At 47.4% G+C, this 15,041-nt stretch overlaps 1 protein-coding gene across 1 annotated transcript in view; it reads right to left on the reverse strand.

Annotated features, from left to right (window-relative positions):
* MAB21L3 (mab-21 like 3) overlaps window positions 1-13,742 on the reverse strand; it is a gene marked incomplete at its 3' end in the record, with an annotated part of 25,195 nt that extends 11,453 nt beyond the window's left edge. Inside the window, exons 1-2 of the mRNA XM_008071572.2 lie at window positions 13,592-13,742; window positions 11,868-12,028 (exon numbers count right to left, since the gene is read on the reverse strand). Coding sequence (XP_008069763.2) covers window positions 11,868-12,028; window positions 13,592-13,742 — 312 coding nt within the window. The remainder of the gene's footprint in view (window positions 1-11,867; window positions 12,029-13,591) is intronic.
* Window positions 13,743-15,041: the final 1,299 nt, after the last annotated feature.

The raw sequence follows: 15,041 nt of genomic DNA on the forward strand, positions 1-15,041 counted from the left end.
CCGGAGCCCAGCAGGTCAAGGCTACAGTGGCCAGGAGCGGCCACTGCACTCCAGTCTGGGAGACAGAGTGAGACTCCAACTCAAAAAAAAAAAAAGAAACTTAAGGTTGGCTGGGTGCGGTGGCTCACACCTGTAATCCCAGCACCCTGGGAGGCGGAGGTGAGAGAATTGCCTGAGCCCAGGGGTCCAAGACCAGCCTGGGCAACTTGGCGAGACCTCATCCCTACAAGAAATAAAAAAATAATAATTAAAGTTTAGGGTTAGCCAGGCGTGGTGGCGCATACCTGCGGTTCCAGCTACTTGGAAGACTGAGGTGGACTGATCACCTGAGCCCAGCAGGTTGAGGCTGCAGTAGCCGTGAGCGTGCCACTGCACTCCAGTCTAGGTGACAGAGTGAGACTCCTACTAAAAAAAAAAATGTTTAGAGAAATAGATGTTTGTGGGAAACACAAAGGAACTTTTAGTAAACTCCAGAAGAGACAAAGAAAACCCCAGATGAGAAAAGGGATGGGAAAAGTCTGAAGGTTTTTCTGAAATAGAGGGGGCTCCTTGTCACATTGCTCCTGCAGGCTGGTGGCACTGCAACCCTCTTTCAGCCAGGGACTGACATTAAGCAATGTTTGACACAGTGAAATCCAATGCCCATCCATAATCCTTATATTCTTTCTGGGTTTGGTATAATGGCTATTTCTACATAGTCTGGAGACGTCTTGGGACATCCATAAATGGGCCAAGACAGCTAGGGAAAAAAACACAAAAAACCAGCTGGGCAAGGTGGCTCATGCCTATAATCCCAGCACTTTGGGAGGCAGAGACAAGAGGACTGCCTGGGCCCAAGGGTTGGAGACCAGCCTGTGCAACTTAACCAGACCTTGTCTCTACAAAAGATCAAAAAATTAGCCACCTGTGGTGGCTTGCGCCTGTAGTTCCAGCTACTTGGAAGGCTGAAACGGAAGGATGCCTGAGCCCAGCAGGTCGAGGCCGCAGTGGCTGTGAGTGTGCCACTGCACTCCAGCCTGGGTGACAGAATGAGACTCTAACTCAAAAAAATAAGGAAAAACCCAAATCAAAGAGATTTCTGTTTCCCTAAGCTAAGTCTAGTCCAGTCTTGAGATTGCATTCATACCTCTCATCAACCAACAAGCCAACTTCATATGTACATGGAATACTAATGTGAGTATGCATCTATTTGCACACATGCTATGCACCACATATGGAGTCAGGTCATCAGTATTTATTTAGAACCTGCTCTGTGCTGGACACTGTTGCATTCTGGGACACAGCCATGAATAAGACAGATAGAGCCATGACCCACAGTGGTGAGCAAGACAGACCTAATTACGGAACGCAAGAATGGCGACGCCATAATGGGGAAGTGTAGTGTGCCACTGGGGACACATAGAGAAGTTGACGGAGCCTTCCTGTTTTATATGCACATATCCCAAACACAAAGGACTATCTTTGAAAAACAAGCAAATACTTTCCACTCACCCGCAGTAACAAGAAACAGAAGATGAGGCCCTGATCTTAAGGCACTTACAATCTCATTGGAAACAGAGGATATACACCAAATTGCCTTTTCAAAATCCCTGGTCTGATCTTGAATACAGCGATCATATCCACGCCAGCGTTTAACATCTTTTGGCCGTGAGCAGTCACCCACTCCTCTTCCTACCTTTCATGTCCATTTCACTGTATTCATCCTGGGAGAAGGAAACAAGGGTACCCGCCTTGAACATCTGTGAACTAGGAGGCTCTGCATCTTCCAGAGCATGCAAGAGAAAGATCACAGGGAGGTCAGTCAGTCATTTGCCATGACAAAAATAAAGGAGGATGTTTTAGAGACCTATAATTAAGTGTAGGACTTCTCATACGTGCTGTGATTCAATTTTATGCCAAGTTCTGTGCACACATGTTGTCACGAGGTTTATGGACAGCTTGACAAAGCAAGACAAATAAATTTAAAATTAAAATCACTGCACTCTAGTGCCAGGTAGAGGCTTGCACAGGGGTGCTGTGGGTACACTTAGAAAAAGGACACTTCATCTAGTTTGGAGGTCTGGGGGGCCTTCCTGGAGGAAGAGCATGTTGGAGTTGTATCTTGAGAGGTCAGGAAGAGTTAGCTGGGAAGACAAGAGCACCAAGGTTGTTCGAGAAAGAGAAAGTGGCAGGAGTCTAGCTAGGCATGAGAAGCAAAGAGAGAGAATTACTACTGTTGGAGCAGAGATCGCCTTAGGCAAGGGCGACCAAACCGTGGGAGGTCTTGGAAATAAAGGAAGAAGTTCAAAAACAAAGTAAGAAGAAGTTCAACTGTAAGTGGTTCAGGAGCTCAGGCCTGAAAAATGTCCATAGGGCTTGACAGCTAGAATGGGAGTGCTATGGGGGGGAGAGGACGGTGGCAGGGGGGTGAGGGAGGCCTCTGCATCCACAGCAGGGGTGAGGTGGGAATTAAGCCGTGGGTTAGGAGTGAAAGGGACACAAGCGAGTGAAGACGGAGTCTAGCAGCTGCTCCCAGAAGTTTGGTTATGGAAAAACACAAAACTGCAGGGATGCCAACGGTTCTTTGCAAAATGACACAACACAGGTTTGAACATGTTTAAATGCTGAGAGAAAAGAGTGGGAAGGAAAGAGGTAGCGGAGAGCAAGACCATGTGCAAGGGTGTCTCAGCCAAAGGAGTCATGCGGATCCAGAAACCAGAGCAGGGGCTTGACCTTGCTATGTCAGGAAGGAAGAGGAGGAGGGAGGGAGAGAGGTGGAAAGAAGGAAGGAAGGAGGGAGGGAGGAAGGTTGCAGATACAGGTAAGAAGGTAGGAATCAGAGCGATTTCCTGTCTGCAGTCTGTTTTCTTTAGAGTACGAAACAAAGCAATGTGCTGAGGTGACAGGTGGGTGACTTCCAATGACAGACTAGTAAAACCACATCTATAAGGAACGAGAGACTGCTGAGATGCATGCGTAGAGGTGGCCCAGCAATGCCCCGACTCCGCAGGGGTTGGGTCCATGAGGTGGTGGTATACCAGCGGGCCCAGTTATGAGAGGTTCTCCAGCACCTCGCAGCTCTCCAAGGGAAGAGTGGAGACAAAGATTGGAGTCAGCTGACCAAGAGCTAAAGCGAGACAAAAGAGCAAGGGGGAGGGAGGTGCAGTATGGGCTGTATTTTTCAGCCTGAATAGGGAATGGATAGAGCCAGTCTGGTAGATTTCTTTTTCTTTTTGAGTAGGAGTCTCCCCCTGTCACCCAGGCTGGAGTGCTGTGGCACGTTCACAGCCACTGCCGCCTCACCCTGCTGGGCTCAGGTGATCCTTCTACCTCAGCCTTCCTAGTAGCTGGAACTACAGGTGTGGGCCACCATGCCCTGCTAATTTTTTTGATTTATTGTAGAGACAAGGTCTTGCCAAGTTGCCCGGGCTGGTCTTGAACCCCTGTGCTCAGGCAATCCTCTCACCTCTGCCTCCCAAAGTGCTGGGGTTATAGGCGTGAGCCACCAGGTCTGGCAATTCTGGTAGACTAGGGAAGTTCGAGGACCTGAGGTCTGATCAGGTATAGTGGGAAAAAGGAATGCTAACTAGATAGAACATTGCATCAGAATGGTTGGAAAATAGTCTTTTCTAACAGCTAAGTTCTCAGAATGTGTTGAGGTCCAAGGCTAACCTCCCAAGCTTCCAAGTCCTCTGGTGTGATTCTATAGAATAGAACTTGAATGTCTGTAACATAGTGATGACTATATATAGTATATATATGTGTATATATACATACATATACATACATATATATACACACATATATGATATATGATGGGGGAACCAAAAAACCTGGAATTTATTCATTAAAAAATTATGTATTTATTCTTACACGTTTAAACTTCACTTACTGTCAAAGTACTCTCTGTTTGATGCAGGACACTTATCAAGACACTTTCCACTGCTCAAACTTTTTTAGGCTTATCAATTTTGTGCTTTTAGTGTTTCTGCCGTTTTATGTTTCACCTCTTTCACATCCGCAAAACATTTCCCTTGGAGGACCTTTTTCATCCAGGGGAACAAAAAAAGTCACGGGGGGTGACGTCGGGTGAAGAGGGAGGATGGGACATGGCAGTCACGCCATCTTTGATCAGAAACGACTGAACACTCAGCACGGTGTGCTTGTAAATCATCCTTCATGAAATGGGCAAGTGTTGCCTAGTGTGGTGGCTCACTCCTTAATCCCAGCGTTTTGGGAAACAGAGGAGGGAGGATTGCCTGAGCCCATGGGCTCGAGACTAGCCTGGGCAACATGGCGAGGCTTCCTCTCTACAATAAAAAAAAAATTAGCCGGGTGTAGCGGCCCATGCCTGTAGCTCCAGCTACTTGGGAGGCTGAGGCGGAAGGATCGCCTGAGCCCAACAGTTTGAGGCTGTGGTGTCCACGAGCAGGCCACTGCACTCCAGCCTGGAGGAGAGTGAGACTCGGTCTCAAAAAGAAAAGAAAGGGCAAACGTGTTAAAAGAATCTCTACAAAATTCACTGAAGTGGAAGGCAGCCTCTCACAAGACTAGCTGGTATACTGACACCAATGGGTTCCTAGAACACTTACCTAGTAGAGGAAGCCTGTATTACAAGGGGCCTGCCCGCCGAAAGATAATTCTAGTTTTTGGGGGTCTCCCTCATATATAACACGTACTATATATTATATTATACACACACACAAATAATTTGTTTTCTCAGTTAATAAACTAATAAAAGACTCATCACTATATAGACACTATCAAGTCATTTGAACTGCTAAAAGGGTAGAGAATGGGCCAGGCGTGGTGGTTCAAGCCTGTAATCACAGCACTTTGGGATTAAAAAAGAAATCAAAGCAGGTCATAAAGACGAGCTGATAATAACCCTACACAATGAATGAGAGAGTATCGTTGTCTTCTAGGAAGTGTGTGGTCTCGTGCTGCCTAGCAAGAAAATTTCACCATCAAATGGGGGCACAATTTGTTTTGTGAGTTGGAGTCTCAATCTGTCACCCAGGTTGCAGTGCAGTGGCATGCTCACGGCCACTGCAGCCTTGACCTGCTGGGCTCAGGTGATCCTTCCGCTTCAGCCTCCCAAGTAACTGGAACTACAGGCACGCGCCACCACGCCCGGCTAATTTTTTGATTTATTGTAGAGACAAGGCCTCACCAAGTTGCCCAGACTGGTCTCCATCCCCTGGCCTCAGGCAATCCTCTCGCCTCAGCCTCCCAAAGTGCTGGGATTACAGGCTTGAGCCACCACGCCTGGCCTCTGTTTTGATTTCTAAAGGTGAAAACCAGAATCAGAGAATGCTTTTCGAGACCTGGAATCACAAATTCCGGCTTTGCTTTTCTTCCTCCCTCACCTCTGCTGAAACTTAGAATCAGGATCTTAGAAACAGAAGAGATCTCAGAAATTATCTTGTCTGGTGTCACTTTACAGAGGACCAGAGAAGCGAGATGGGCTCTCCACGTCTCCAGCTACACTTCCTGCAACAGGCTCTTACTCATCCAGAATCACCGGCTATTCATGGCCCCAAAGTGGTTGGCATGGAGGGCTTTTCCAGGCTTGGTCCCAGGCACCTCTTTTCACCCCGTCCCCCTGCCCCCAGCTCCCCAGTCCCCCACCCTGGGACAACCCAGAACCCCCAGGCTGTCTCCTTCCGGTTATCCTGGCCACATCCTAGAGAGACACAGCAAGAGGATTCCATTTCAGAGCCTGGGGTCTGAGGCCGCTTCCCAGAGAGGGATCCTGATCAAGCCAGAAGGCGCCACTCCAAATGAGACCCATGGCAAGCCCAACCCCCGATCCCTTTGCTGTCCCTCAAACTTCAGGGGGCAAGAAAGGACCCACTTGCAGCTTTGAGACAGCCGTGCCGTCAGATTTACTTCAGGGCGAACCTTGGAAACAAATGCAAGGGGGAAACACGATAATTTAAGATGGACTCAAAGCACATTCAATCCAAACTCGACCTCGGGTCAAGTTCAAGTCTCACTCATCTCCTCTGCTGATTAACCAGTGAACAAAGGTGCATGTTTCTTTTTTCAAAGGCTTCATTTACAGATGGGACAGGCACATGCAGAAGTGGATTGTATGGCTCTAACCACGTTAGATGTGGTTAGATCATCAGGTCCGGCCCCAGAAAAGTTATGCCACGCTCATTAGCATGCAGATTCATTTTTTTTTTTTGAGTTGGAGTCTCACTCTATCGCCCAGACTGGAGTGCAGTGGCCGCTCCCGGCCCCCAGCCTCGACCTGCTGGGCTCCGGCGGTCCTTCCGCCTCTGCCTTCCGAGTAGCTGGAACTACAGGCACGCACTACCACGCCCGGCTCATTTTTTAAATTTACTGTAGAGATGAGGTCACGCCAAGTTGCCCAGGCGGGTCTCGAACCCGCGGGCTCAGGCGATCCACTCACCTCAGCCTCCCAAAGCGCAGGATGACAGGCTGAGCCACCGAGCCTGGCTCAGATTCATTAATTCTGATTAAGCAGAGGTCATGCCAAAGCAGTCATCTGAGGCACCATCCATTCTGTGTGGGCGTTCCTCTTCCCAGGCGTGTGTATGTGTACGTGTCTGATCACACACACACACACACACACACACACACACACACACACACACGGCCCATCCCGGGCGGCCTTCCCCTCTGCCTTCCCTGCCACTGTTGTCCCACAAGTTGTTTGCTGCTATTAATAGCTCAAGTTCGTGAATAATTCACTGTTTCAAATATAAATGATTGGGAATTCAAGGTTATTCCCTGCAACCACATCGCTCTGACTCACTTGCACTCCGACTCGCTTCCTTGAGACAGAGACAGAGCGGCGGCGCTAAGCGGCCGACCAGGAATGTCACACAGGCCCAGTCAGACGCATGGGCACACGGCCTGCCTGGAGGTTACCCACAATGAGTGTCTCTGGGGCGGGGGAAAGGCGGAGAACTTCCTTCCAGAAAACAAGAAGTCAGACCTTCAGTTCTGGAATTGCATTAAGTCCAATAATCAGCATCAAAGCAAACACACAGCACAATGAAAGCAGGTGTCACCCCTGCCTTCCGGAAGCTAACAATGTAAGGGGGCGAAGACCTAGACTCGGTGATAGATGCAGACAGGACGGCAGGCTTTCCACTGCGATAGCCCTTTCTCTTCAGATGAAGTCTTCTATGACTTGCTTCTATGAAGCAAACTCCTGGGCCACACAGGACGTTTGTGGGCCCAAAGGCCGCAGAAGCATCTCAAGGGGGGACTTCATAAAGGTGGGCTCAGTTGAGCCTCCCGATAACGCTTTCAGGTGGGTGCTGCGATTAGCCCCATTTTGCAGACGAGAAAACTGCAGTTCAGAAAATCAAAATAATTTTCCCAGAGTCCCAGGGTTAAGAAGTCACAGAACAGGAGTTCCCACCCAGGCAGTGTCATCCCAAAGTCCATCTTCGTAACCACTGCCTCGTTCTGCCTCCCCAGAGGTGACTGGGAATCAACCCAACTTAAGTGTTTGAATGGGATTTTCTTAGATGGGAAGATCTTCCCTGTACTTCACTTATTAGAACACTATGCATCCTCTAAGGTTTTGTTTCCACTCCTCTTTCTTTTCTTTTTGCTTTGTTTTGCTTTTTTTTTTGAGTCAAAGTCTCCCTCTATTGCCCAGGCTGGAGTACAGTGGCACCATCGTGGCTCACCCCAGCCTTGACCTCCTGGGCTCAAGTGATCCTTCTGTTTCAGCCTCCCAACTAGCTAGGACTACAGGAGTATGCCACCATGCCCAGCAAATTTTTTGATTTTTTGTAGAGACGGGTCTCACTGTTTTGCCCAGGCTGGTCTTGAACTCCTGGGCTCAAGCAGTCCTCCTGCCTTGGCCTCCCAAAGAGGTGTGACACACAGCCTCCACTCCTGTTTCTCCAAGACACCTGTCCCATCAGAACTAATACTCCTCTGTCCTCCTCTGCCTCCTCCAGCATTCTGTTGAAATCTGTATTGCAGCCCTTGTGGTCGGCCATGTATCATGTTAAACTTTTGCTTATCCGCACACAGAACTTTCTCCTTTGTCCTTTGAAGTTATGTGCAGAATCTGCAGGTGGGACAAGGTATCCTTCAGACCCAAAACACAGCATCTACCTCTCATTTAGGAAAACACATCTCAAACCCTGGTCCACCTCAAACCATACCACAGTATTTTTGCATAAAGCAAGTCCTCGGTATGTGTTTGCAGATCTGGAGGGATTCAGCAGAGGAAATACGGCCTTTGGACTGAAAAACACGAGGCTGAAATCTCAGCACCTTCACAATGTAGCTGTGTTACTTTGGACAAGTTATTTAGTATCCATGAGCCACTGTTTCCTCTTCTATAACAATCAGGGGTCGGGCATGGTAGCTCCCACCTGTAATCCCAGCACTCTAGGAGACGGAGGCAAGAGGATTACTTGAGCCAGGAGTTTGAGACCAGTTTGGACAACGTAGCAAGACCCTGTCACCACAAAAAAATTAGCTGGTGTGGTGGCATGTGCCTGTAGTCTTGGCTACTGAGGAAACCAAGGCGGAAGAATTGCCTGAGCCTGGGATCTCAAGGCTTCAGTGAGCTGGGACTGTGTCACTGCATTCCAGCTTGGGTGACAGAATGAGACCCTGATTCAAAAAAAAAAAAATGGAGGTGATATGGATATCATGTGGTTGTCGATTAGATTCTCCTGTATGTGCCTCAAACTGCCTGCACTTTCTACACACTCTTGTTTTATCCTCAATGAGCTCTGAAGATATTTCCTACCACATATGTGCAAGATACTCTGTGAATATCAAAGGAGAGATACCCAAGATACTTCCCCTCTCCCCAAAAACTTACAAAGAATGAAATGATATAATATTTAAGGGACTGGGCCCGGCCCAGCGGCTCAGGCCTATAATCTCAGCTCTTTGGGAGGCTGAGGTGAGAGAATTGCCTGAGCCCAGGGGTTCGAGATCAGCCTAGGCAACTTAGTGAGACCTCATCTCTACAATAATCAAAAAATCAGCCGAGTGTGGTGGCGTGCGCCTGTAGTTACAGCTACTTGGAAAGCTGAGGCGGAAGGATCGCTTGAGCCCAGCAGGTCGAGGCTATGGTGGCTGTGAGCGTGCCACTGCACTCCAGCCTGGGTGACAGAGGGAGACTCCTACTCAAAAAAAGGGGGGGGTGGGCAACTGCAGTATTAACAGGAAAGGTGTGAGAAGTCAGTATACAGTTGATTGCCAAATTAGCAATGTCAATAATCATTATAATGGGAGTTCGTAGGAGAGCAAAACCATTTTGTGCTGGGTGTCAGGGGAATCCTTGAGAAAGTGGACTCTGAGCTGAGTTTGAAGAATGTGGGCCAAAAAGGTGGAGAGAAGGAGCTTGGGCCTGAGACCTGCTCAGGACACAGTTCTTGGGGACAAGAGTGGGATACTCAACCATCTGCAGGGATGAGCAGGAGACACACGTGAGAGAGTGAGGGGTCCGGGGTGCAGGCATTAGACCCAGAAGCGCCACAGCCTCCTGAGAACTGGTCACCACATGCTTAAAAGACACTCAGGCCCAGCTCACAATTTCCAGGCAAACACGGGGACCTATGGCTGCCAGATATCCTGACATTTTTTTTTCAAGAGGGCAGATTAAAAAACTGGATTTTTTGGCAAAACTCACTATTTTGAAATGTTTGCAAAATTTAAAAAAAAATACTCTGTAGGTTAAAAAAAAAGCGGCATGGGAGATTCAACATATGTTTCACTACTTAGAATTTTACTGTTGAAAATGCAAGGGAAACAGAGTGGAGAAAGACCGAGCAATTGAAGATATTTGAAGCCAGGAGAAAAAATCTGGAGTCTTTTCTTACAAAAAATACAAAATCAGGCCAGGCGTGGTGGCTAATGCCTATAATCCCAGCAATTTGGGAGGCTGAGGTGAGAGAATGACCTGAGCCCAGGAGTTTGAGACCAGCCCGGGCAACTTGGCGAAACTTCATCTCTACAAAGAAATCAAAAAATTAGCCAGGCATGCCTGTAGTTCCAGCTACTTGGAAGGCTGAGGTGGAAGGATTGCCTGAGCAATCCAGGAATGTGCCACTGCACTCCAGCCTGGGTGGCAGATTGAGACTCCAACTCAGAAAAAAAAAAAAAAAATACAAAATCAGCATCTCTTCCATGTAGAGCCCTCAAAAGTGGAATAATGGAAATCACTTTGTTGATTATAATTTTTATTCTCATAGATTTTTCCTTATGTATCTCTGTTAATGGTTTAGCCTAAGAAATATGCTTATCACTATGATAATTATCTTTTGCTTTATTTACCTGTGACGGCATGAAAACCACAGGCTAGTCCCTACCTCTTAGTCAGTTGAAGTATTTTTGTTTTAAAATTAACATCATGCCTTAATAGCCTCATCTGTGTTAGATAATATTTAAAGTCCCCTCAAGTTTAACATTTTAAGAGCCTATGACTCTATCTAGAAGAAATCAGATGAGCTCTTAATTGATGTGTTCTAAAAGTAGAATATTTTTTAAAAACTTAGCAGCTTCATGGGGTTTTTTTGTTATTGCTGTTGTTTTTAGATTAGAAAATATCATTTATTTAGAAAGTAGATTAGAGAGAGAAGATTCACCTCCCGAAGATAGGGGAGGGGGCCAAAGTTTAGTAAAACACAGCCTGGCCAGAGTTCAAAGAGCTACATGGTTGGGTCAGGGTTTAACAAATGCATGGTGGCCATAGGTCAATGAACACATGGCCTGGCCAGAACTGAACAAAAGCAATGGCCAGTTTCACAGTTTTAAAAAACTTTGTCTTAATTTCATTTGCTCTTTTTCAATGACCCCATTAAGTCCCTATATCACTCGCATTTTACAGAGAAGAAAGCAGAGGCTCAGGCAGATTGTTTTTTGTTTGTTTTTTCAGCAGGGGTCTCTGTCACCCAGGTTGGAGTGCAGTGGCACAATCCTGGCTCACTGTAGCCTCAAACTCCTGCTCCTGTTCTTCTACTCACCTGCTAACCTTTACTCTTAATTTCCCTCTTCCCACTTGAAAGCTGGCAGTAAAAATAAAGTCAGTGTAAACAGGCCCCTTCACGCCTGGTTTTGCCAGTAAAACTCATGTTGGAAAATAGCTCAGGCAGTAATCATGTGATCATTCCACCTCAGTCTCCCAAGTAGCTAGGACCATAGACATGTACCACCATGCCTGGCTAATTTTTTTTATTTCTTTCTCTTTTTTTTTTTGAGTTGGAGTCTCACTGTGTTGCTCAGACTAGAGTGCAGTGGCACACTCATGGCCACTGCAGCCTTGACCTCCTGGGCTCAGGGCATCCTTCTGCTTCAGCCTTCGAAGTAGTTGGAACGACAGGCGCATACCACCATCTCCGGCTAATTTTTTGATTTACTGTCGAGATGAGGTCTCGCCAAGTTGCATGGGCCAGTCTCGAACCCCTGGACTCAGGCAATTCTCTCACCTTGGCCTCCCAAAGTGCTGGGATTACAGGGTTGAGCCACCGCATCCAGCCTTTATTTTTTTAGAGATGAGGTCTGGCTATGTTGCCGATGCTGGTCTTGGTCTCCTGGGCTCCAGCAATCCTCCTGCCTTGGCCTCCCAAAGTGCTGGGATTACAGGCATGAGCCACCACATCTGGCCCTCAGGCAGGTTAAGTGACTCGTGACCACACAAGTATCAGTGGCAGAGCTGGAGCTCCAGCCCAGATTCCAACTCTCCGTTCTATACTCTATGCCTCTGGGCACTAGACCCTCAAAGAGAAGGGTCTAGTTAAGTTCCAAAATACCTTATGAGGAGTGTGTATCTTTTGAAGCATCCTGAAATCCTTTCGGGATCAAGGCTGGGGGAAGGAGTGGGGATACACAGGGAAGAGGGGTGCACAGGAAAGCCCAGCATCTGTCCTTACCTTGTTCAGCAAACAATCTTCGAAGTCTTCTGAAGTAATGGCTTTCATGGCTCCTGGATCAGTCCTGAGTAGAACAACAATTTCCTGGTTTCCTTCTCGGTGGAGAACAATTCCTGTGGGTAGTGTTCCCAGTAATGATAGTCCCTGGATGCTCAATTTCTCTGGAAATAAACCAGAGACTTGCCTTCTAACTCTTCATTCAAGTTCTCATCTCCGCCTGGTAATACTCCATCTGCTATCCTTTGGGGAATTAAAAAATAATCATTTTTTTAAAACGAGGAAACCGAATTTGAGTCCTACCCTGTTTAGTTCTATTGGTTGGTGTGTTGACCAGACGGCAATTTTCCAAGCTGTATTTCCCACCCCAATGCTTAAAAGTTTCATTCAAGACAGAACTGCCCGGCAATTGGCTTCCCCACCTTTTTACGCTTTTGCCCTGACACCAGATGCACCCTGGAGTTCAGTATCTTATATCTCCTTGCCCTCATTCTGTTGACAGTAAATATTCCTTGCTCTCCAATCCAGAAAACCCTGCAGACTGATTTACCTTCTTTACAATAAACAAGTAGGAAACTGCCAAACAACCAGCCAGGCGCCTGTTATCATACCTGAGGCAGGGTAGCTAACACAGGTTAGACACAGATAGATAAATTTCCCCTAGGTAGGTTTTAGGAAGCATTCAGACACTTTTAAAAGTACATTTTACTGCAGGCCAAGCTGGCAGCCTTCCCCACCCTCTTGGCAAACTAAAAGAAAATCCCATCACAGGTAAGACTAGGACAGCCCAAGCTTTCAGCGCATAATTACTAAAAGTTCTTCAGGTTCTCTGTTGTAGGTAAAAAGCTCAATGCCACCCTTTAACTGATCAAAACCATAGAAATGATCATAAGACCACCCCTCCTCCCATCAGAGTTGAGAGGGCAGCAATTACCTGGGCTCTACCGTCTTTAACATTTCAACCATCATGAAGGTATATCAGACCTACTGTAAAGCGCAAAAGGTGTGGCTTCTGCCGCCCATGCCGGCTCTGGCATGTCTCTCTGTCCCTCCTCTTTTCCTTCTCTCATAAACTTTGTTTGAAAACTTTGCTGGCCACTCTAAAATCTATCTTAGAAAGGAGCCAAAGAATCCACACATTTTGCACCACACCCCACCTGGCATCAATACCTACAGACAAGTGACCAGGTCTTGTCAACCAGAGCAGGGCACACGCTTGGCCTTTGGAGAAGCCTGCACACACATAGACACAGGTACACACACGCACGCACGGAGAGGCACACGCGCCCGCCAGTGACAGGGCAAGGGTTCTTCTGCTCACCTGCTAACCTTTACTCTTAATTTCCCTCTTCCCACTTGAAAGCTGGCAGTAAAAATAAAGTCAGTGTCAACAGGCCCCTTCACGCCTGGTTTTGCCAGTAAAACTCATGTTGGAAAATAGCTCAGGCAGTAAATTCCCTGTCAGGCTGGCTGGGGCTAGTTTTACTACAGGGAAAAAAAAAAATCACAATGGCCCGATCTCCCTGAAGCTGGTAAACATCAGAGTCTCCTATCAGCTGATCTGAAGAAATCACAGCCCTTCTGCCAGCACAGAGCAATGTTTCAAAGGGGAGTGTCCTTTGAAAGCCACCTCTAAGTGCTACCCCAAGGGCCACTCCGCTTTGTGCAGCCCTAGGATTTGCACGGTTTCCCATACTCTGCCCCACGTGGAGGCCATCTCAGAGCACCCTGGCTGTTCCGGGCTCCACCCACTTCCCGAATCCGGCTTTCAGCCCAGCTCCGACAGATACCTTCTGCAAATCCACAGTCGGACACAAACGTTGTAAAACTACAGCCTCTCCAATGGCCCTCTGATAACCCCCTCGAAAGAGCCTTCATTTTCCATTTGTCCTTATATGTAATTCTTTGTTTGTTTGTTTGTTTGTTTGAGCCAGGGAATTACTCTGTCACCCAGCCTGACGTGCAGTGGCATGATCACTGCTCAATGTAGCCTCGACCTGCTGGGCTCAGGTAATCCTTCTACCTCAGCCTCCCATGTAGCTGGGAACACAGGCGTACACCACCACATGTGGATAGTTTTTAAATGTTTTGTAGAAATGAGGTCTCACCATGCTGCTCAGGCTAATCCTGAACTACTGGCCTCAAGCCATCCTTCCACTTCTGTTTCAACCTTCTAAGTAGCTGGAAATACAGGCATGGCCACCATGCCCAGCTAATTTTTTAATTGTAGAGTCGAGGTCTCACCAAGTTGCCCAGGCTGGTCTCAAACTCCTGGTCTCAGGCAATCCTCTGCCTCCCAAAGTGCTGGGATTACAGGTATGAGCCACCACTCCCGGCCCTCTCTACTTAATTCTAAATCTCCTCGTTTTTGTATGAAATGCTCCCAAATATTTTAGAATCGTATTCCCTTGGCTTCTGTTGCCACTGGTCAGTAGAGCCAACCCATTCATTTTTCACAGATGCGGCAAGAGACTCTTCCTCTGATTTGTAATTCAGAATTCTCTCTCCATCTCATTTTCAACGTCAAGTCCCTCTGTCTCCCATGTGCTCTCATTTGTGTCTTTACTCCTGCTTTCACAGTAATCATTAACTCTGGAGTCCCTTTTGCCTGGTGGGGACTTTCCTAAGGTTCTAAGGTTAACCCAGGCTTCTGCCATCAGAGGCACCAAGTTTCATCACGTTCGCACCTGTGGCTGCCCTGGCTCAGTGGCTCCAGCACTTGCAATGGATCAAAATGTTACACTGGAATCCTCTCTCGCCCTAAGATCCAGTGACGCTTGCCAGATGTGAGCAGGAAAAACAACCAGCAGGGCCAGCCCAGAAGCCTGGGAGAAGAAAGAAGGAAGCATGTGCTCAGGACAGCTGCCACAGTCAGATTTTACCCAGATGCCATAGCCAGGAATTAGGGCTGCTGTGCGAACGCAACCTAATTCATCACTCATTGATGGGCAAAGGTTCAGGCCTATAGGGCAGTCCTACAAACACAGGCTGTCTGGCAGCTCCTATCTGGCGTGAAGAGATGCTTTCTTTGTAGATACAGATATCTGGCTAATTGGATACGGGATCAGCAAAAATGCATTGAGTAACAGTATGCCAAAGGCACTACACAAAGCCGCTGAGGAAATTCAAGGTTAGCTCAGCTTCTATGCCCTTCTTAAGAAATCAAGATCCTCATCG

This window comes from Carlito syrichta, unplaced genomic scaffold, assembly GCF_000164805.1.
Source record: "Carlito syrichta isolate Samal-C Ts95f unplaced genomic scaffold, Tarsius_syrichta-2.0.1 Scaffold314375, whole genome shotgun sequence".
Lineage (NCBI taxonomy): Eukaryota > Metazoa > Chordata > Mammalia > Primates > Tarsiidae > Carlito > Carlito syrichta.